Source organism: Pristiophorus japonicus, chromosome 9, assembly GCF_044704955.1.
Source record: "Pristiophorus japonicus isolate sPriJap1 chromosome 9, sPriJap1.hap1, whole genome shotgun sequence".
NCBI classification, from domain to species: Eukaryota; Metazoa; Chordata; class Chondrichthyes; family Pristiophoridae; genus Pristiophorus; species Pristiophorus japonicus.
The window spans coordinates 67,363,301-67,387,652 of NC_091985.1; the positions used below are offsets into that span (position 1 = coordinate 67,363,301).

The following is a 24,352-nucleotide window of genomic DNA, read 5'->3' on the forward strand; positions in this document are numbered from 1 at the left end:
ACCACCTGCTGTACCTGCATGCCAACTTTCAATGACTGATGTACCATGACACCCAGGTCTCATTGCACGTCCCCTGTTCCTAATCTGTTACCATTCAGATAATATTTTGCCTTCCTGTTTTTGCCACCAAAGTGGATAACCTCACATTTATCTACATTATACTGCATCTGCCATGCTTTTGCCCACTCACCTAACCTGTCCAAGTCACCCTGCAGCCTCTTAGCATCCTCCTCACAGCTCACACTGCCACCCAGCTTAGTGTCATCTGCAAACTTGGAGATATTGCATTCAATTCCTTCATCTAAATCATTAATGTATGTAGCTGGGGATCCAGCACTGAACCTTGCGCTACCCCACTGGTCACTGCCTGCCATCCTGAAAAGGACCTGTTTATTCCTACTCTTTGCTTCCTGTCTGCCAACCAGTTCTCTATCCACATCAATACATTACCCCCAATACCATTTGCTTTAATTTTGCACACTAATCTCTTGTGTGGGATCTTGTCAAAAGCCTTTTGAAAGTCCAAATACACCACATCCACTGGTTCTCCCTTGTCCACTCTACTAGTTACATCCTCAAAAAATTCTAGAAGATTTGTCAAGCATGATTTCCCTTTCATAAATCTATGCTGTCTTAGACCGACCCTGTCACTGCTTTCCAAGTGCGCTGCTATTACATCTTCAATAATTGATTCCAACATTTTCCCCACTACCAATGTCAGGCTAACCGCTTTATAATTCCCTGTTTTCTCTCTCCCTCCTTTTTTAAAAAGTGGGGTTACATTGGCTACCCTCCAATCCATAGGAACTGTTCCAGAGTCTATAGAATGTTGGAAAATGACCACCAATGCATCACTATTTCTAGGGCCACTTCCTTAAGTACTCTGGGATGCAGACTATCGGGCCCTGGGGATTTATCGGCCTTCAATCCCATCAATTTCCCTAACACAATTTCCTGACTAATAAGGATTTCCTTCAGTTCCTCCTTCTTGCGAGACCCTCGGTCCCCTAGTATTTCCGGAAGGTTATTTGTGTCTTCCTTAGTGAAGACAGAATCAAAGTATTTGTTCAATTGGTCTGCCATTTCTTTGTTCCCCATTATAAATTCACCTGATTCTGACTGCAAGGGACCTACATTTGTCTTCACTAATCTTTTTCTCTTCACATATCTATAGAAGCTTTTGCAGTCAGTTTTTATGTTCCCTGCAAGCTTACACTCATACTCTATTTTCCCCCTCTTAATTAAACCCTTTGTCCTCCTCTGCTAAATTCCAAATTTCTCCCAGTCCTCAGGTTTGCTGCTTTTTCTGGCCTTTTATATGCCTCTTCCTTGGATTTAACACTATCCCTAATTTCCCTTGTTAGCCACGGTTGAGCCAGCTTCCCCGTTTTATTTTTACTCCAGACAGGGATGTACAATTGTTGAAGTTCATCCATGTGATCTTTAAATGTTTGCCATTGCCTATCCACCGTCAACCCTTTAAGTATCATTCTCCAGTCTATCCTAGCCAATTCACGTCTCATACCGTCGAAGTTTCCTTTCTTTAAGTTCAGGACCCTAGTCTCTGAATTAATCGTGTCACTCTCCATCTTAATGAAGAATTCTACTATGCACTTCCTCACATCCCCATCTATCCATCCACCACTGACACTCTCCTCCATATTGGCCAACAACAAATGCTTTCCATCCATCTGTTCAATACATGCCATATATCTCACTCATAGGTCCCTTCTTTCCCTTCTTACAGGAGGAGAGAGCACAGAACACAAAGGAGAGGCAGAGAACTGGCAGTGGCCCTCCACAGATCTCGCAGCTAGCGAGAGCAGTGGAAGAGGCGTCGGAGATCAGTGGAGTCTCGGCATACCTAGCCATTGGAGATGGGGGTCCCAGCTACCTGGTGACAGAATTAAATATCAGACAGCCACATAGCATACAACACTCACCTATGTTAATGATGTCAACTGTGAGTGAAATATGGTCATGTGCATAATGATAACGTCAAACTTTATTACCTTGACAGTACTCATTCATGTTTTTTCTCTCCCACAGGGCCTTTGCGCATCCCGCAGCAGTTGGTCCAGCTGACCGATGATTATGACGACTCCTCAGAGGAGGTCACTCCCTCTGAGGGTGCACCATCACAGGCCTCATGCAGACCATGCACCAGCTCAGATACTCACACTTCGGTGGGACCAGATAATTGGGTTTTCTACTGGTGACTCACATATCACAAGTGAGCAAGAGCAGACGTTGGAGTCAGGGACAGCAGTGGGGAGTCCGCATTGGAGGTCGCAGGTGGCTCCAAGGTCTGCTCAGTTGGATGCAGATCCTGTACCTCGGGCCATTGATGAACAGGATACTTATGGAGCAGCAGCAGAGAATGTGTGATGTACTGGCAGGCGTTCAAGCCACACTGCAGGCTTGCAGAGAGATTGGAGGAGTCCATCTCAAGCATGAGTGGTGTGATGTTGCAGGCTTTTGCGATGATGTCTTCGTCGATGGAAAGAGTGGCCCCGTGCTCGGAGCATCAAATGTGGCAATCACACGAGTGCATGCCAACATTCACCAATGGCTTGCACACTATGAATGCCACTTTAAATAGAATGACTGATACCCTAGCCTTGGCCGTTCATCACCCCACTGATGTGCAGCAAAGTGTTCTCCAGTTCGTTGCTAGCAGGGAAGTGCTATAAGATTTAGGATCACAGATCACACAGAGATGCCCAAAGGGTCTTGGGAGTTATAAGGCATTAAGGGAGCAATAGTTCAAATATAGTCAAACACCACACAATCAGGATAGACATAGTAGACATACGACTGTGACAAGTAGCTGTTAGTAATCCCGATCCGACCGTCTGCCCTGAAACGCCTTCTGGGTCTTTCTTTTATTCTCTTTTTAGTGGTGGGCCTGGTGTAGGATATTGGCAGGACCATTTAACCTATGATATGTCAGGTTCTTTGTCTCAACTCTTGGGTGAAACTCTCCTCTTCATATCCTCCCAAGGTTGGAATCAGACATGCCATTTTTGGCCTTCAGATGTTTGGAGCAGCCCGTTGTCAGTTATTTATGTTCACGCTGTTCAAGTTGCTTTAGCTATGGTACCATGGCATGAATCAGTAAGTCTAACACCAGTCTGAAGAGACTTTTTGGCCTTAAGTTATTTCTTCCAATTCATGACTGGGCCACGAGAGGGATGATGATGAAAGGGAACATGGAAGTGGGGACTCAACTCAAAGCACTTCCACTTTTCACCAGTTGTCCGCCCTCGCTCACCGCTAGTCAGTACCCAACATGCTGCCTCATGTCCCGATGGACTAGTCTGCCCCTGCCCGTATGGGCACCAGGACGTCGGCCAAGAGCATCTCAGCTCACAGGGGAAGGATCTGAGCAGCCTGCCTCTACCCCTGCTGAAACGACAGGGGTTGCACCTTGTGGTAGGCAAACGAAGAGTAAACATTTAGAGTTGCGCAGGAGTATGTACATGGGTGTGTTACACATTGTTAGGATGTTAAGTTTCTGTTTTATATGTGAACCAGATAAATATTGTTCTGTACCGCTATCATGTCTTGTCTATTCTTGGTTGCTGGCTGATAAATGGCCTTTTCAGCTGTGTGATGATGAATTGGAAGACATGAATTGATGCTGAGCAATGGGCAATAATGAGAGCACCCCGGGCAACAATGTGCACCGCTGGTGGTGCATTGCCCGCATCACCTTCTGCCTTCTCCTCCTCCCTTTCTTTCTCGTCTTCCTCCACCTCCTCGGAATCGTCTGATGAAGCTCTGTGCTATAAGCGCATCTTCAGCATGGCAATGGCTTGTTCGATGACACTTCTGGTGTTCATTGTGGCGCTCCTGCGCCTCATTTCTTGGGTTTCTGAGAGGTGTTATCAGCCACTTTTTACGTGAGTATCCCTCGTCTCCGAGCAGCCAGCCGGTAACTCTGCTTCCAGGTGCAAAGATGATTGGGAGGGTGAACTGCAGCAGGAAGAAAGCATCATGGCAGCTGTCCGTGAATCTTGCACACATCTGCATAAAGATGTTTTTGTGGTTACACACTAGCTGCACATTGATGGAGCGGAAGCCCTTGCAGTTGATGAATATTCTGGGTGATCAATCAGTACTTTAATTGCCACAGGTGTGCAGCCGATGACGCCCTGCACCTGTGGGAAGCCAGCCAGAGCCGCAAAGCTGAGCGCCCGCTCACTCTGACTGGCATCATCGCAGGCAAAGTTGACGTGACAGCCCTGGAAAACAAACCATTAGGTACCTGTCTGATGCATTTGTCTGCCGCTGACTGTGGGCTCCTGCAAATGTTTCTGGTAAAGCCCTGGAGGGATCCAGATGCAGACAAGTTGAGGGCGGTGGTGACTTTGACAGCCACTGGCTGCAAGTATCTGCCGCCAACTGACACGACATCCTGAGCCTCCTTAGACACAGGTGAGACACAGAAGTTTATCCTCTGCCTGTACACCCTGTGTTCTGGGTATGGTCTCCAACGAGCTGCACCTCTCTGCTGATTCCCTCTCTCCTGTGGAGGTCAGTGAGCAGCAGACTGGGACGGTGCAGCTCCTGCTGTTGGTCATCATCTGAAGTCCAAAGTAACATCACAGGCAGTCCCTCGAAGCGAGGATGACTTGTTTCTACGCCAAAAATGGATGAGTTCACAGGTGTTTCAATGAAGGACCTAATATTCCAGATCCCGAACTACACCTTGAAGGGTGGAAGGTGCCTGTGCGTGGATTTTTTTAACGTGTGGTGGCCGTTGCACACCAGCTTGACAGAGCTAGGTCTTGGTCCAATGGCAAGGATTACCCAAGATGACTGGAGACCAGTTCTGCTGCACAGACCTAGCGTGCACACATATCGCAGTGTGGACTGGCCCGTGCTGCCCCTGGGCCCTCGCCTCTTCTGGGCCCCAAACTCACGCCTCTCCTGGGCCCTGGTCACTTCCCTCTACAAACCCTTGCCGCTCCTTCGCCCCTCCTGTTGTGCCTGCCCACACTGCAATCAGCGACCTGGCTTCGCAGCCGTCGCCCTCCTGCAGCAGCACGTGCTGCTCCCTACAGTGGTTTGCCGCCGCACGCTGCTCCCTCCAATGGCCCCGGCCTGCTGATGGTCCCAGAAGCGACCTGTCTTGGCTCCTTCTCTGGCCAGGAGATCCGCCCGCTGGTTACCCTCTGCCCTGGGCTCTGTCTTAAAATATGCCTTAACCTTGTGGATGTAGACATCCCTATTGTTCCCTAGGGCTGCCACTATCCTTACTAGCAGGGGTTTGGTTACCAGGGGCTTCCCATCTGCGGATGTGTACCCCCGTGTGACCAAATAGCCAGATACTCTATACACGAATTGCAAGTAAACATACTGTCCGAACAAATCGTGTACGGGGTAGGGAATTCCTCGTGGTGTGTCACCACCTACATCACTGCTGACAGTTCAGCCTGCTGGGTGCTCAGGGTGCTGGGGAGTTTAAGTGCCAAAGCTATGCAGGCCGGGACCACGCTGATTTCCGGGCTGGGCCACCGCATGCTGCTCCTTCCAATGGCCAAAGTAACACAGCGTAAGCGGCACCCATGATAGATCAGAGCTCCAAAGTACAGATCAGAGCTCCAAACTTCCAAAGTGTAGATGACCCCTCCAAAATGTGCAAAGTAACCTCTCAGCACAAATACTGTGAACAAACCCTTTCACACAAGCAGGTAAGAAAGCAGCTGTGAGTACTCACTAGTTATTGGCATATTTCCCTGTCATGCCTTCAGCCCCCTCAATTGTCGCTTTCTTCTCACCTTGCTTTCACTGGCGAGTTCCAGGAAGCCCTGAAAACCCATGGCGCCAAAGTTAAATTACAAAACCTATGCCCCAATATCGCTGTAATTAAGTGATTAACATATTGAAATTGTCAACCCGGTTCTCCCAAAGAAGTTACCCGCATGCAGCCTAATGCTGCGTTAAATGTGGAAATCGGTAGATTGGAGCCGACTTCCCGACCCACTCACATTTTTCCGGGATTTCACACCAACCCACATCCAAACCCACGTGCCTGCTCATGTTAAAACTCCCCCCTTTGAGTTCAAAATGAAATTGGATGGTAGACTGGGTGATTTGGTGTACCAGAGGAACAAGCTTCAAACAGTCAAATAGTCTCCGTACCCTTTTTCATATGCACAGTATTAGGGTGAAACTGTTCCAGATTACAATTACATTACTGGGAGCCAGTTTAGATTAACAGTTATCACTGGCTAGTATTGTACACTGACTGTTTTTGTACTTTATAATCACTGATAAATACTTATTTTCTAGGTGTCCTTCTACATGTAATGGGCGATGCATTGGGATCGGTGGTGGTGGTAGTCGCTGCTACTATATTCTACATATTTCCACTTGATAAAGATGAAATCTGTAACTGGGAATGCTATGTTGATCCAAGCCTGACAGTCATCATGGTTATAATAGTTCTATCATCCGCTTTCCCACTCGTAAAAGAAACAACAATTATTCTGCTCCAGATGGTACCCAAAGGGATCAAATTGCATGATTTGGGTAAGCTAATCTGTTTACTGAGTAAGATTAATGTGTGTCATGGACTCGAGCTCTCGTTAAAATTGGAAATCCACATCCCAAACATGAGGAAAAAGATTGGAATTTTGTGTGCCTAGGGTTTAATATTTCATGCCATATTTAGCCTGCTTCAAGTTAGCTGACATTGAACCAGCTCAAAAAACATTAAGAAAATATTCTGCCAATAATCTGAGTAAAGTTCAGCATTGATTGGAAACTATTTTGGCTAAAAATTCGAGTACACTGAAAACCTGCCGGTATCAGTGTCGGCCAAGGCTAATGGCTGCCCACCGAGAGAGCGTAGGCAGCCCTGGTATTTTAGTGCTGCCTGCTAATTAATATTAGTAGTGCATTGATTTTGTGGTGTAACGCGCTCTTTCCAGCGCTAAGCTCAGCAGGAGGCCGACGGTCATGTCTGTCTCCTGCCTGTAGTGAAGGGGAATGGGGAAGACCAGAATGAACCTGTCAGCCATATACAGAACATTGCCGTACTTGCCAGATGTTTGTTGATTATTTAATTAATTGAAATGAATGCACCTGCCTTCTCTGTAACACTAATCGTTCTCCAATGGTTACTCGCAAAAGTGTTTAAATGTGTAGTAATCGTGCCAGCTTTTAGTGGGTCTTGCATACTCAACACAAAATAATTATTTGATAATTGGTTATGGAATTTTGAATAAATTAATTATAATTCCTTAAAATCTTAAGCAGTTGAGTCCAGATTTGCTAGTGATGTTCTGGTGAAGCTATCATAAAGATAAAAGAGATCTTATCAGAGATGATCGTCAAATGTTGCAGTGGAGTTCTAACCAATCTGATACTCCTTAGGAATTTTTTTTTTGTTTGCTGGGAATCTGCCGAGGGATTTGTAGTTTTGTATAGGTCTTCAGTTCTGAAGTAAAGGCTTGTTCCACAAGATTTCACCCATTGATTTACTGACCCACAAACACTGTAGGCCTCCTGGAAAGCCGCCAGAAAATACAACTTCGCCCCCTGCCCCCACAACCACTAATGAACAAAAAATGATATTATAAAAGAAGAACCTTGGCAAAGGACGCATTTGAAGTTCTGGCATCCATCTGAGATGTTTTCCATTTGTCAGCCTCCATCCTTGTATACAATCTGCTAAATCCTGCCAGACTCCTCATGGCCCTTAATGCTGCTGAAACGCTTTCTGTGGCTGCATGGACAAGCGTGCTTTCGAGAGAGCAGCAATAGGAGCAGTGAACTCCAAAATGGATAAGCGGACGTCAACTCGGTGTTGTATGGCATTTGATGTCACTCTCCTACTCATTACAATACTTTCGGCGAGTGCAGTGCTGCCGACCTGCCAAAAATGGCGGCTGCTGCCGGACCCACTAGCAGTGGGCGATAATGTGCTGGCCGTCATTTTGTTCACCAAATCTAGCGATAATGGATAGGGCTAAACCCCAGAATTGTTCACCCTTTGATTCTTGTCTCACCAGAGATGAATAAATGTACAGGAACATAAAGTTGTATGTCTAACACCACTTTATTTTCCTAATTCTCTGTATGCTAATATAACATGGTTATCAGAGTGATCACCACAAATAGTACAATAACTTTGTTACTGAATTACAAGAATGCAGGTTGAAGCTCCCTTATCCAGAACTCCCTTATTCGGAACCACTCCTTGTCCAGAACCATTCCCGGCCACCGAGAGGCATATTCGCAGAACTCCGACATGAACAAATTGAAGTCCTTCCTCTCTGCCGACTCCCGCAATCGCTGACCTGACCCCGTGATCCACCGCCCCGCCCCCATGATCTCTCTGCCGCACTCCCAGACCCAAGCCAGCCAGCCCAGATATCCTCTTGCTCAGTACCTGTACCATCCAATTTAACGTGACCACCCCTCGTCCGGAAAAATCCCTTATCCAGAACAGGCCACGTCCCGAGGGTTCCGGATAAGGGAGGTTCAACCTGTACAGCCTTAGCTGGATTCAAATTAATATAATATCTTTCCACTCAGCAGTCGCTTTAGAGGATTACACTCCGGGGTGGTAGCGGGCACGATCGGTGGTGGGTCAGGTGGGAACGTTGTTATTTTTGACAGAAGGTCATCTCGCTCCTACGCACCTATCCCCCAGCTCATCCCGGAGCTGGCCCGACGACCCAATTGAGATGATTATCAGGTACATAAGAACATAAGGAATAGGAGCAGGAGTAGGCCATTTGGCCCCTCGAGCCTGCTCTGCCATTTAATAAGATCATGGCTGATCTGATCTTAGACTCAGCTCCACTTCCCTGCCCACTCCCCATAAAACTTTTCCCTTATTGCTCAAAAATCTGTCTATCTCCGCCTTAAATATATTCAATGACTCAGCCTCCACAGCTCTCTGGGGCAGAGAATTCCACAGATTTACAACCCTCTGAGAGAAGAAATTCCTCCTCATCTTAGTTTTAAATGGGTAGCCCCTTATTCTGAGACTATGCATCCTAGTTCTAGTTTCCCCAATGAGTGGAAATATCCTCTCTGCATCCATCTTGTCAAGACCCCTCATTATCTTACATGTTTCAATAAGATCACCTCTCATTCTTCTGAACTCCAATGAGTATAGACCCAATCTACTCAACCTATCTTCATAGGTTAACCCCCTCATCTCCGGAATCAACCTAGTGAACCTTCTCTGAACAGCCTCCAATGCAAGTATATCCTTCCTTAAATACAGAGACCAAAACTGTATGCAGTACTCTAGGTGTGGCCTCATCAATACCCTGCACAGTTGTAGTAGGACTTCTCTGTTTTTATATTCCATCCCCCTTGCAATGAAAGCCAACATTCAATTTGCCTTTCTGATTACTTGCTGTACCTGTGTACTAACTTTTTGTGTTTCATGCAAAGGACATCCAGGTCCCTCTGTACTGCAGCACTTTGCAATTTTTCTCCATTTAAATAAGAATTTGCTTTTCTATTTTTTCTGCCAAAGTGGATAACCTCACATTTTCCCACATTATACTCCATCTGCCAAATTTTTGCCCACTTGCTTAGCCTGTCTATATCCCTTTGCAGATTTGCTTTCCCACTCATCTTTCTATCATCAGCAAACTTGGCTACATGACACTCGGTCCCTTCATCCAAGTCATTAATATAGATTGTAAATAGTTGAGGCCCCAGCACCGATCCATGTGGCACCCCACTAGTTACTGTTTGTCAACTGGAAAATTACCCATTTATCCCGACTCTCTGTTTTCTGTTAGGTATTCCTCTATCCATGTTGATATATTGCCCCCAACCCCGTGAACTTTTATCCTGTGCAGTAACCTTTTATGTGGCATCTTATCGAATGCCTTCTGGAAATCCAAATACTCCACATTCACTGACTGGTTTCCCCTTATTCACCCTGCTTGTTACATCCTCAAAGAACTCCAACAAATTTGTCAAACATGATCTCCCTTTCATAAAACCATGCTGACTCTGCTTGACTGAATTATGCTTTTCCAAATGTCCTGCTACTGCTTCCTTAATAATGGACTCCAGCATTTTCCCAACGACAGATGTTAGGCTAACCGGTCTATAGTTTCATGCTTTCTGTGTGCCTCCTTTTTTAAATAGGGGCGTTACATTTGCGGTTTTCCAATATGCTGGGACCTCCCCAGAATCCAGGGAATTTTGGTAGATTACAGCCAATGCATCCACTATCTGTGCAGCCACTTCTTTTAAGACCCTAGGATGCAAGCCATCAGGTCCAGGGAACTTGTCCACCTTTAGTCCAGGCAATTAAGTGCCTGGAAGCCTTAATTCACTTTCTTGTAAAATTTCCCTACATGGCCACGAAATTCATGCAGCTCGGGAACCACGTCTGTCAACCTGAGGCGGGAGTTCTGTGGCCATTGCACCAGCTGATTACTTGAACAGCATCAAATGTACAATAAAAGCTCCACCTGACAGATGATCACTTTCCTCAGACAGAAGCTGTTGCTCAGTCCATTTCCAGCACAAATTCTGCAGGCTGCAAGTCTTTCCAGTAATGTCTCCATCCAGTCTCGCCTCATTGAAAGAACTCTCTCATTATTGACAGAATGCTTCTGTCATCTGTACTTAACCTGTCATCTATTTCATCAATATGGATCCTGTTTACAATGTCTCACCTTGGTCCTCAGAATCGGATGAGCTCCAACACCACCAGTACCAACAACAACACCAACTTCTGCAATCATCTGATGCTACACAGGACACAGGGCATCAGCACCCGAGCACATTGCTGCCCGGGAAGCCATGGCCACATTTACTTAACTTTACGCTGTAGACCCATATGTCTGCCACATGATGTGCCAGGTTGGCATCACCCCACACCAACACCATAAAGCATCCATACAATGACCAAGCCATTCCTTTCATACTCATCTTCATTGCAGGGGAAAACCGTTATCTCTCACCATTCACTGCAACTCACTAAGCCACTCCAAAGGGGCACACAAATCTGTCCAAGACCAGAAAGTGTTGAAAGTAAAGATTTTTATGTTTGACGTTACATTAACATAAATTTTACATAAGCAATGGATAAAACACCCAAGTGGCTACCCTTGTGTGTTAATTGGCATGATTGCACTAAGATGAGGCTGAGTGTGAGGGGTGGTTAGTGAGATGGGGATGTGATAATGTAGATAGCAAGAAAGGGATGGGCGGAGGTGCATGGTAAGTTGGTGTGAGTAAGGATGTGCAGGAGTAAGGCAGGGAAGGCAGAGTGATGGGGATGTGATGAGAGGCACAGCAGGATGAGGTTGAGTGTGGCTTTGTACTAATGTTTCGTGATGTACTGAGATCGTTGAAACATTTGTGGTACTGCAGCCAGGTCCTCCTGACCACATCCCTGCTGGTGACCTCCTCTGCAATCTGCAACCAGCCTGTCTTGGTCTTCTGGTGAGGTCTCTTCTGCCCCGGAAGGAAAGAGGACCTCCCTGCGTGCTCTGACTTTCTCCATAAGTCATTGTCAGTGTTTGCTGCAGTCCAATGCTGTAGTGCACTGACAGCACTATGTTAGATTAAACTTCAAATCTAATGTGGCCATGGACCCTTTAAATATCCCGATTGAAAAGACGTCATGAACGACGTCACCAGAGCCGCTCCATCAATTGGGCCAGGTAACACTCTGGATGGGCTTAAGAGGCCCCATTAAGGTAAGTTCATTTTCAACAGCGGGATGGAGCCAGCTGCAGGGTCGCGACCCCCACGGACATCGCCTGCACCAGACCTGTCTAGGTAGGCAAAATTCCAGACATTATCTCTAATATTTTGTGGTCTTCATAACAGCATAACCAAATGCAATTATATTGTCTCCATTTAAGTCCAAACTATTAATAAATTGGCATCCAACATCTACATTTCAGAAGTGGTCGTACTGTTGGGTCAAAGTTGAATGCTCCAATGCAGTGAGCTGGTTTTGTCTCTTTCTGCAACGTGCATCTAGGTTATCACATTTGCTAAATTTCTTTCTGTACCAACTTGACTTCATCTCGCATCTTTTCCTCCTGCACAAACATCTTTCTTATTCTTAGTCTGTTTCTTGATTTATTCTCTACTTAGTCTATTGTCTTCCTCCAATGTGGGAAAACTGGGATAAAGCTATTTTCTTTTATACCTGAACAACAAAGCAAGCCAAAGAAAAGTGGTTTATCTTGTAGCTCTGCCTCCATGTCTGGGCTTTACTTTGTAATCTTCACTTGGAAAGACTCTTTTCAGTCTTGGACATGTTATTGATCATTTTCACGGTATCAAACAACTGCACCAGTGTTGACAATGGATAACATGTCCAAATTACAGTTGGCTGGTTCCATCCTGAAAATTTGTCAATCCTAAGGGCTTTTAGAGCCTAAAGGGTTGTCTCATGCTTTGATTATCAGCTGTCAAAAGGTTTTATTAGGAACTGACATCAAAATTGGATGCTATAATGGCATAAAGGTTCGTAAACACAGGAAATGTAATATACTGCCACGGCCTCTTGAGTCTGAGCCATCTGGCTTTCCAGCATCAGCATTCTAACTATAGAAACAGTATTCTGCTCATCAAATCCATAGCACTATGTTATGTTGTTGGATTTGGTCCTATTTTACCTATAATTGTGTCAGTAGCATAATGCCTTTTATCCCATTTTTTGCTGGTGAACCTTGCTAGTATGCATGACTTAATGTCACAATGAAACATGCAGTTATTTGATTAAGGTATCTGGAGCGACAATGATCCATTGAAAGTACTTCTTATTCACCTTCAAAAATGACACTAGGTTCTGTGATTGCTCTTACAATGCAGATGATGAATTATATGTAGATTTCACTCTCCAAGATGAGCTCAGAACCTAAGTGTAATCTTAAGTGTGACAGCAAGGGCGATGATATTAGCATTTCCTGTAAGAACTATGTGTAGGTATTTCAGGGGTGATGCTTCTCTTTTAACAAATAATGCCTATTTTTCTGTAATTGAAAATATTGTGGGTGCATAGAGCTTTAAGGTGAATTATTTCTCCGAATGCAATTTTGTTAGTGTTCTGTTTAGTACTCAGAAGACGTCATTCTCTCATTTTTTATAGAAAAAATGAATTTCGCCCCTTTCTTTGTTCAGAAGTTCAATAACTTTTTAAGCCACCAGCATGCCTGACAAAGGCTGCAAAAGTGTTGGCATGAAACGTCACAGGGAGGTTTATACATAATTCCAATGGGGATTAAAAACTCTTGAAAATGTACCATTGAGCAACAGTCTATTTGAGTGAGAGTAAACAGGGAAATTCACCATTGGCTGGCTTATAGTAGCTGTAACAGTTGGAAGTGTGAGAAGTGGTAAAGTGCTTTGCTTCCTTCCAATTTTCCAGGTCAATTTGACTCAGTTGGGAGCACTTTTGCCTCTGAGTGAAAAGCTTGTGATATAAGGCCCACTACAGGAGTTGAACATGCAAATTTGGGTGGCGCTTTATGCAGGACTGAAGGACTGCTGCCTCCTTGGAGGTGCTGTTTTTTGGATGAGACATTAAATGGAAACCTCGCCTGTCTGTTCAGATGGATATAAACGATTTCATGCCACTATTTGAAGAGCACGGATGTCTTCAGGTGGCCTAATTACTGCTGAAACATAGAAACATAGAAAATAGGTGCAGGAGTAGGCCATTCGGCACTTCGAGCCTGCACCACCATTCAATAAGATTATGGCTGATCATTCCCTCAGTACCCCTTTCCTGCTTTCTCTCCATACCCCTTGATCCCTTTAGCCATAAGGGCCATATTTAATTCCGCTTGAATATATCCAATGAACTGGCATCAACAACTCTGCGGCAGGGAATTCCACAGGTTAACAACTCTCTGAGTGAAGAAGTTTCTCCTCATCTCAGTCCTAAATGGCCTACCCCTGTGTCCCCTGGTTCTGGACTTCCCCAACATCGGAAACATTTTACCCGCATCTAACCTGCCCCGTCCCGTCAGAATTTTATATGTTTCTATGAGATCCCCTCTCACCCTTCTAAACTCCAATGTATAAAGGCCCAGTTGATCCAGTCTCTCCTCATATGTCAATCCTGCCATCCCTGGAATCAGTCTGGTGAACCTTCGTTGCACTCCCTCAATAGCAAGAACGTCCTTCCTCAGATTAGGAAACCAAAACTGAACACAATATTCCAGGTAAGGCCTCACTAAGGCCATGTACAACTGCAGTAAGACCTCCCTGCTCCTATACTCAAATCCCTGAGCTATGAAGGCCAACATACCATTTGCCGCCTTCACCGCCTGCTGTACCTGTATGCCAACTTTCAATGACTGATGAACCATGACACCCAGGTCTCGTTGCACCTCCCCTTTTCCTAATTTGCCACCATTCAGATAATATTCTGTCTTCGCGTTTTTGCCCCCAAAGTGGATAACCTCACATTTATCCACATTATACTGCATCTGTCATGCATTTGCCCACTCACCTAACCTGTCCAAGTCAACCTGCAGCCTCCTAGCATCCCCCTCACAGCTCACACCGCCACCCAGTTTAGTGTCATCTGCAAACTTGGAGATATTACACTCAATTCCTTCATCCAAATCATTGATGTATATTGTGAAGAGCTGGGGTCCCAGCACTGAACCCTGCAGCACTCCACTAGTCACTGCCTGCCATTCTGAAAAGGACCCGTTTATCCCGACTCTCTGCTTCCTGTCTGCCAACCAGTTCTCTATTCACATCAGTATATTACCCCCAATACCATGTACTTTGATTTTGCACACCAATCTCTTGTGTGGGACCTTGTCAGAAGCCTTTTGAAAGTCCAAATACACCACATCCACTGGTTCTCCGTTGTCCACTATTAGTTACATCCTCAAAAAATTCCAGAAGATTTGTCAAGCATGGTTTCCGCTTCATAAATCCATGCTGACTTGAACCGATCCTGTCACTGCTTTCCAAATGCGCTGCTATTTCATCCTTAATAATTGATTCCAACATTTTCCCCACTACTGATGTCAGGCTAACCGGTCTATAATTACCCGCTTTCTCCCTCCCTTTTTAAAAAGTGGTGTTACATTAGCTACCCTCCAGTCCATAGGAACTGATCCAGAGTCGATAGACTGTTGGAAAATGATCACCAATGCATCCACTATTTCTATGGCCACTTCCTTAAGTACTCCGGGATGCAGACTATCAGGCCCTGGGGATTTATCGGCCTTCAGTCCCATCAATTTCCCTATCACAATTTCCCGCCTAATAAGGATATCCTTCAGTTCCTCCTTCTCACTAGCCCCTTGGTCCCTTTGTACTTCCAGAAGGTTATTTGTGTCTTCCTTCGTGAAGACAGAACCAAAATATTTGTTCAATTGGTCTGCCATTTCTTTGTTCCCCATTATAAATTCACCTGAGTCCGACCGCAAGGGACCTACGCTTGTCTTCACTAAGTTTTTTCTCTTCACATATCTATGGAAGCTTTTGCAGTCAGTTTTTATGCTCCCGGCAAGCTTCTCCTATACTCTATTTTCCCCCTCTTAATTAAACCCTTTGTCCTCCTCTGCTGAATTCTAAATTTCTCCCAGTCCTCAGGTTTGTTGCTTTTTCTGGCCAATTTATATGCCTCTTCCTTGGATTTAACACTATCCTTAATTTTCCTTGTTAGCCACGGTTGAGCCACCTTCCCCATTTTATTTTTACTCCAGACAGGGATGTACAATTGCTGAAGTTCATCCATGTAATCTTTAAATGTTTGCCATTGCCTATCCACCGTCAACCCTTTAAGTTTCATTTGCCAGTCTATTCTAGCCAATTCATGCCTCAAACCATCAAAGTTACCTTTCCTTAAGTTCAGGAACCTAGTTTCTGAATTAACTGTTACTCTCCATCTTAATAAAGAATTCTACCATATTATGGTCACTCTTCCCCAAGAGGCCTCGCACAACAAGATTGCTAATTACTCCTTTCTCATTACACATCACCCAGTCTAGGATGGCTAGCTCCCTAGTTGGTTCCTCAATATATTGGTCTAGAAAACCATCCCTAATACACTCCAAGAAATCCTCCTCCACCGCATTGCTACCAGTTTGGTTAGTCCAATCAATATGCTGTACCTTTGTTGCATGCATCCCTAATTTCTTGTTTGATGCTGTCCCCAATCTTACTACTACTGTTTGGTGGTCTGTACCCAATCCCACTAGCAAAGAGATTTAGATAGGTTAAGCGAATGGGCTCAGGTTTGGCAGATGGAAAACAATGTCGGAAAGTGTGAGGTCATCCACCTTGGGGAAAAAAAACAGTAAAAAGGAATATTATTTGAATGGGGAGAAATTATAACATGCTGAGGTGCAGAGGGACCTGTGGGTCCTTGTGCATGAATCCCAAAAAGTTAGTTTGCAGGTGCAGCAGGTAATCAGGAAGGCAAATGGAATGTTTGCCTTCATTGCGAGAGGGATGGAGTACAAAAGCAGGGAGGTCCTGCTGCAACTGTATAGGGTATTGGTAAGGCCGCACCTGGAGTACTGCGTGCAGTTTTGGTCACCTTACTTAAGGAAGGATATACTGGCTTTGGAGGTACAGAGACGATTCACTAGGCTGATTCCGGAGATGAGGAGGTTTCCTTGTGATGATAGATTGAGTAGACTGGGTCTTTACTCGTTGGAGTTCAGAAGGATGAGGGGTGATCTTATAGAAACATTTAAAATAATGAAAGGGATAGACAAGATAGAGGCGGAGAGGTTGTTTCCACTGGTCGGGGAGACTAGAACTAGGGGGCACAGCCTCAAAATACGGGGGAGACAATTTAAAACCGAGTTGAGAAGGAATTTCTCCTCCCAGAGGGTTGTGAATCTGTGGAATTCTCTGCCCAACGAAGCAGTTGAGGCTATCTCATTGAATGTATTCAAGTCACAGATCGATAGATTTTTAACCAATAAGGAAATTAAGGGTTACGGGGAGCGGGCGGGTAAGTGGAGCTGAGTCCACGGCCAGATCAGCCATGATCTTATTGAATGGCGGAGCAGGCTCGAGGGGCTAGATGGCCTACTCCTGTTCCTAATTCTTATGTTCTTATGTTCTTATGTTTTCTGCCCTTTGGTATTCCGTAGCTCCACCCATACCGATTCCACATCATCCAAGCTAATGTCCTTTCTTACTATTGCATTAATTTCCTCTTTAACCAGCAATGCCACCTTCTTTTCCTTTCTGTCTATCCTTCCTAAATGTTGAATACCCCTGGATGTTGAGAACAACCTCCCCGACCCTGAAAAATTAACTTTACAAATGTGGATTGTCATTCTCTCCATTCCATTATAAAAATTCCATTGATTTTTAAAATGATAAAAATTACTTTAAAAAATGTGTTTATGATATTTCAGTTTCTACCTTAATCCTATGTGTATGTCCCAATCCTTATTCCGCTCTCGATAAAATGATTAAAAAGTGAGTGATAATCAGTGATTGTTACTTCCTCATTTGCTCACTATCTCACTACCAATTCTCTCCACCCCTCCACGTTCTCTAAATTGTCAGACTGCTTGTCCAACATCCAACTCTGGATGAGTTGAAATGTTCTCCAATTGAATATTGTGAAGACCGAAGCCATTGTTTTCGGTCCCCGCCACAAACTCCGTACCCTAGCCACTGACTCCCCAACTTCTTTCTGAGGCTGAACCAGACTGTTCGCAACCTTGGTGTCATATGAAATGAGCTTTCGACCACATATCCGTGGGCATAATTGTTGGCCCGACCTGGCAGTCAGCCGAGACTAAAAAATAAAATGGCGTACCCGGCAGTGTGACCTCTCCTTTAAGGGCAGCTGTGCCGCTCAGCCACATAAAGGGTACCAACAGAAAAAGCTGTCGGGGACACCGACTGGCAGTAGTGTCGCTCCCGCAGGGCAATTCCGCACGGGGCAATTTCTGAAACGGGGTCGCCGCAGGTCGGTAAGGGTTCGGCGCGTGCATGACTCGCCGAGAAAATGGGCGGGGTGGTCCCGTACACCGCTCCAAAACTAAAGGAGGACAATATACAAAATGGCGGCCCCTCCACGCCGGTCAAGCGGTCATTCCTTACCGACCATGGCCGCCTCTTATAGAAAGGGACAATTTCAGCCCCTCTGGCTCTTACTGGGGTACTGATTCAGTGACTTGTCCGTCATCACTTTTCATCTAAAAAACAATCCAAGACTGCACGTTACAATTTCAACATGTTCTCAATCCCTCGTGATAATGGGAATGCTGCAGTTGACACACAGTTGCAGCCGTCACATCATTATCCTACAATAAACATAAAAATTATTCTACAAGGACATATGAATTCTTTTGCAGACTGTGCTGTGATGACCTAAATTGACTCCTGTCTTCAGTACCAATTAACTTACATTAATAACGTAATTAGATCTAGATTAGGATCTGCCTGAGGTTTTGTCTAAGGAGTCACCGCTTGTATCCACAAAACAATAAAAGTATATAAATATTGTCAAATCCTTCTAAAGAATAAGTAAAAATCTTCAACAGAAAATTTCTTTGTAATTGAAATTGTTCCCATTAGATATTAATTATTGTATTGTTATTAATGTATTTTCCCCATGGGTACTTTGTGCGACAATTAATGATATTAAATACCTGTTTTTTTCATAAAGAGTCAACCATTTGCAATGCAGTGATAGTAAAGGTAAGAATATAGAAATAGGAGCAGGAATAGGCCATTCAGCTCCTCGAGCCTGCACCATCATTCAATTAGATGATGGCTAATCTGTATCTTAACTCCATTTACCCGCCTTAATACCCTTGTCTAACAAAAATCTTAACAATCTCAGTTTTGACATTTTCAATTGAGATCACTAGATTTTTGGCCAGTAAGGGAATCAAGGGATATGGGGATAGGGCTGGAAAGTGGAGTTGATGTAAAAGATCAGCCATGATCTTACTGAATGGCGGAGCAGGCTTGAAGGGCCGAATGGCCTACTCCTGCTCCTAATTCTTATGTTCTTATTACTGATCTACACATTTAAGTAGGTGGGCCTTCTAGGCACCTACTGACGATATGTCAAGTGCCAGCTGCTTTACCATATATCACTCCATTAGGAGATAACTGAAACTTTGTTGCACCATACACCTCATCGTGAAACATCAGTAGACCAGCTGCTGCAGTCAGGGAGACATATCACCAGGGCCTCATTTCACAGTTCTTCCAGTGAGCTCTGCAAAAGGTATTATTTTCTTCTGGGCATACAATCACGGAATTACTATTTCCTGTCTGTTTATTATTTTATTGTTGCTTCCTGCATGTATTTGGCTTTGGAAAGCTAATACTTTATTTTCTGCACTGTGGGAAAAAATGACAGATTGAAAAATATGTTCTTTTCAAGTGATAGAAAAGCATGTCATTGACACTTTACACTAGTTAACCTTGCTATGGGTACAATTTTCCCCAAGCTCGTTTTCTGGCATATTGCCAGAGTTACGCCGGGTTTTCTAGGCCAGAAATGCACCATAAATATTTTTCCAAACTTTCCCCGATCTATAAATCGAATTTGGAGCCGCGCAGCGTGTCCAGTCGCCTCGGGGGGTGGAGCCTGCTGTCTGCGCCGAAAAACGAAGCCACGCCTTCTGCGCATGTGCAGCAAAAAAAAGTTACGTTTTTGACATCGCTCCAATGGACACGCATGCTCAGTACAGCTCGGATTTGGCAATCGGCCATTTTTAAAGAGTCAGTCCCGGTCCGCCCCTAGCCCAGGCCGAAGGGCTTGCCGATCCATTCCTCCGCTCGATCCTGGCCCCGAGTGTCCTGGCCCCGAGTGCCCTCCCAGTCCGCTCCCCGCCCCTAGCCCAGGCCGAAAGGCTTGCCGATCCATTCCCCCGCTCGATCCTGGCCCCGGGTGCCCTCACAGTCCGCTCCCCGCCCCTAGCCCAGGCCGAAGGACTTGCCGATCCATTCCCCCGCTCGATCCTGGCCCCGGGTGCCCTCACAGTCCGCTCCCCGCCCCTAGCCCAGGCCGAAAGGCTTGCCGATCCATTCCCCCGCTCGATCCTGGCCCCGGGTGCCCTCCCGGTCCGCTCCCCGCCCCTAGCCCAGGCCGAAGGGCTCGCCGATCCATTCCCCCGCTCGATCCTGGCCCCGAGTGCCCTCCCGGTCCGCTCCCCGCCCCTAGCCCAGGCCGAAAGGCTTGCCGATCCATTCCCCCGCTCGATCCTGGCCCCGAGTGCCCTCACAGTCCACTCCCCGTCCCTAGCCCAGGCCGAATGGCCTCCTCCAATTTCCTTACCTGCGCCGATTTTGTTAATTCTCCGGAAGGTTTTTCTGCAGAGGCCATATACGAACTGAACACTTCGCTGGCCAAACTTGCCTAAATGGCCAGAATTGGCGCAGGTGGCAGGTTACGCCTCCTTTGGCTGAAAAAAAACTTACCTAAAAAAATCGTAACCATCTGAGTTACGCTGGTGCAAATCGATTGGGGAAACTGTGGATTTTTAACTTGGGCCAGAAAAATGGCGCAAATCACTGGGGAATATTGAGTCCAATGTCTGTACTGCTATTGTGTGTTAGTTTGGATCAGTTAGTAGCCCTCTTGCCTCTGGGTCAGAAGATTGTAGGTTTGAGCTCATGTTTTAGACTGACAATTCTGTGCAGTACTGAGAGTGTGCCGACTTGTTGGAACTGTCATACTTTGGATGGGATGGTATCCAATGATTTGATTGATTATCATGATCTTGTGGTACAAATTTAAAAGGGGAACAGGGGGTTCTCTCACTGTGCTGACCAACACTTCTCCCTCGTTCAGTGAAACTAAAAAAAAAATTAATCTTGTTGTTTGCGGAAGCAAATGGCTGCTGTGTTTGCCTGTATATTTAGTCTCTACATTCCAAAAGTAATCAATTGCACTGTGCTTTGAGGCACTTCAACATGATAAGATGCTATATAAACACAAGTATTAGTGAATTAATTTTAAGTTGTGTATTGCTAGTGATGTACATGTTAAACATACTTTTCTGCCATGTTTTCCCCTTGTGTGTTGTGAGCTTCTCCATGATTTGCCCTACGTGGATCGCTACAAAGCTTACCACAGAGCTGAGGCAGATACAGAAGTCTTGCTACTTGTATTTATGATTAACCGTAAGGATCTGCGTCAGTAACAGGGGGTGGAATGTTTAACTTCAAAATGGGCAATATTGGATTGTACGCCTCTTATACGTCCTGCCAATTTTCCTTTCCATTGTCTTGCCATTTCCCCTACTCGACCTCCCCAAAAATTCACTTTCCGTGCTACTAATGGCACTTCTTTGCTGCAGTCTTTAAAGAATTATTAAAAAAGGAACAGTGCGTAAAGGTTGGAAAGTAGCTAGCATAACATCAGTCTTTAAAAAGGGGCATAGGGATGACCCAGGACACTATAGGCCTAATATCCATTGTAGGTGAAGTATTAGAAAGCATCCTGAATGAGGGAATACCTAGATAGGTATGGTACAGTATAGTAAGAGGGAGTCAGCATAGATTTGTGGAAAGAGCATTAGTGACAAAGGAATTTATGTGGACATGATGTATTTAGATTTCATAAAGGCTTTAATACTGTGCCACACAAGTGCTAAGTCCACAAGCTAAGAAGCTGTAATAGGCGGCAAGCTTCTGAGGTGTGCTGAGAATTTGCTAACCGGTGAAAATGAAGATGGTTGTAAATAGAATGGCATTGAAATGGCAAGGGGTGACTAACTGGATGCTGCAAGGATCAGTGCTGAAGCATTAGTTGTTTAAGAATATAAGAAATAGGAGCAGGAATATAGCACCTCAAATCCACTTTCCCACCCTATTACATTAAGTGGTAGACCACTTAATAGTGTAGATGAACAAAGGGACCTTGGATTGCTTGTCCACAGATCCCTGAAAGTAGCAGGCCAGGTGGATTAGGTGGTTAAGAAGGCATACGGAATGCTTGCCTTTATTGGCCGAGGCATAGAATATAAGAGCAGGGAGGTTATGCTTAAATTGTATAATACTTTGGTTAGGCCACAGCTGGAGTACTGCATGCAGTTCTGGTCGCCATATTATAGGAAGGACGTGATTGCACTAGAGAATGTGCAGAGGAGATTTACTAGGATGCTGCCTGGAATGGAGAATCTTAGTTATGATGACAGATTGGATAGGCTGGGTTTGTTCTCATTGGAACAGAGGAGGTTGAGAGGTGATCTCATCGAGGTGTACAAAATATTGAGGTGCCTGGACATAGTGGATAGAAAGGGTCTATTTCCATTGGTGGAGGGGTCTATTACGAGGGGCCATAGTTTTAATTCGGTTGGTGGAAGGTTTAGAGGGGATTTGAGGGGGGGCTTCTTTACGCAGAGGGTTGTGGGGATCTGGAACTTGCTGCCTTGAAGAGTGATGGATGCAGAAACCCTCAGCACTTTTAAGAGATGGTTGGATGGGCACTTAATGTGCAGTAACCTGCAAGGTTACGGACCTAGAACTGGTAATTGGGATTAGACTGGATGACCTTTTGTTGGACAGCGCAGATATAATGGTAAGTACTGCATGGAATCGAATACGGCCAGGGTGATCTCCTGGATAGTTCCAATCGCCTGGATGGGTCGTGAGGAATTTTCCCAGATTTTTTTCTCCCTAATTTGGCCTGGGTTTTTATCTGGGTTTTGCCTCTCCCAGGAGATCACATGGCTCCGGTTGGGGTGGAGTGTAGAGGTTTTCAGTATAAAGGGTGTCGCAGTTGTGTGAGGCGGACTGGTTGGGCTAGGTGCTCTTTGCCTTTCCGTCATTGTTCATAGGTTTATATCCAACCTTTAGGGCTGCTGACCAAGGGCCGCGCGGCTCTTTGTCGGCCAGCGCTGACACGATGGGCCGAAATGGCCTCCTTCTGTGCTGTAAGTTTCTATGTTTCTATATCCATATTCCTTGATTTCCTTCATGTTCAAAAATCTATCGACCACCATCTTTAATATACTCAACGACTGCGCTTCCATGGCCCTCTGGGGTAGAGAATTCCAAGGATTCACAATCCTCTGAGTGAAGAAATTTCTTCTCATCTCAGTCTTAAATGGCCGATCCCTTACCCTGAGACTATAACCACTAATTCCAGGCTGTCCAACCCGGGGAAACAGCCTCTCAACATCTATCCTGTCACCCCCTCTCTAACTCTTATCAGTATAACCTTCTATTCCCATCTCCCTCATATGCTTATCTAGTTTCCCCTTAAATGCATCTATACTACTCACCTCAACTATTTCCTGTGGTAGCGAGTTCAACATTCTCACCACTCTCTCTAGGTAAAGAAGTTTCTTCTGAATTCCCTATTGGATTTCTTGCCAGATGGATAGAGCACAAATCATTTTCGTAGTCAGTAATAGCTTTTTCTCATCTTTGCCTTTTTCTTGTGTTATGTAGTTTAATTTGTATCGACTCAATCCCTTTCAGACACTCCTGGCCAAAGGAATTCATTTTTTTCTCATATGGTGTGAGTGTTTTCAGGTGTGGGAAACATACCTGTTGCCCACTGCATCATCTTACAATATGACAGTTTTGGCATTAAATACAAAGGGGCGGATCTTCGGGTCTTTTGTGCTCCGTTTTTCGCCCCGGAGTGGCAGTAATGGCAGCAGTGAGGTCTTCTGGGCGGGCGGTCAGCCTCCAGCGCCCCGCAGGGATCCTCGGGTTCGGTTTTGCGGCAGCATGGAGCAGCACCGCCCGGAAGAGCTGCGCCGGTGTGCATCGCCCCAGATTGCAACACCGCCGTAAGTTTTGACTTCAGCCCGACCTGTACACCTTGCAACGCGCCTGGCAGTGAATGTCTGGGAAATCAGGCGGTCCAACGATACCGACTGCAGAGAGGTAAATAATGGACTCCTAAGGTAAGTGTGATTGTTTTTTCTTTTAATTTTTTTTGCGATTTATGTTGTGGTAGTCTGGGCAATGATTTAGGAATGTTTTTGTGAGTTTTTTTAGGTTTTATTTTCTCCCCAGGCGTCTCTTGGAGCGCTCTCCTGGCGCGGATCTTTAGCTCGGGATTTTCCCATGCTAACGCCCAAGAGAGGTGTACAATGCCTCTCTTAGCGCTGCACCCCAGACTTGGGGCCCAGCTGCCCAGTTTTACTTACTGGGGCGCAAACTGTTCATGGGCGCAAACTTTACCGCCCCACTGCCGTTACCGCCCCGAAATCATCAAAACCAAAAATCCGGCCCAAAAGAAGCAGTGTTTTGAGTCACCGCTTTGGTCCATAGACATACATTACTACAGCCGTGGCATATATTATGTATTTTGCATAACCCTATTTTCACTTCCATTCCATTATGTGCTGCATGCTTACTAACATTCTTTGTGCCAGTACACTGTTTTTGTGTACCATATATCTTTGGAAATAATGGG

The 24,352-nt window shown here is 45.3% G+C and overlaps 1 protein-coding gene across 2 annotated transcripts in view; it reads left to right on the forward strand.

Annotated features, from left to right (window-relative positions):
- The window catches only part of LOC139272627 (calcium/manganese antiporter SLC30A10-like), a 46,687-nt gene that overhangs the window by 11,566 nt on the left and 10,769 nt on the right, over positions 1-24,352 (forward strand). Inside the window, exon 3 of one of the 2 annotated variants that reach the window (XM_070888705.1) lies at positions 6,301-6,540. The exons of the other annotated variant lie outside the window; for it this stretch is intronic. Within the exon in view, the coding sequence (XP_070744806.1) occupies positions 6,301-6,540 (240 nt within the window). The remainder of the gene's footprint in view (positions 1-6,300; positions 6,541-24,352) is intronic. 2 annotated transcript variants of the gene reach the window in all.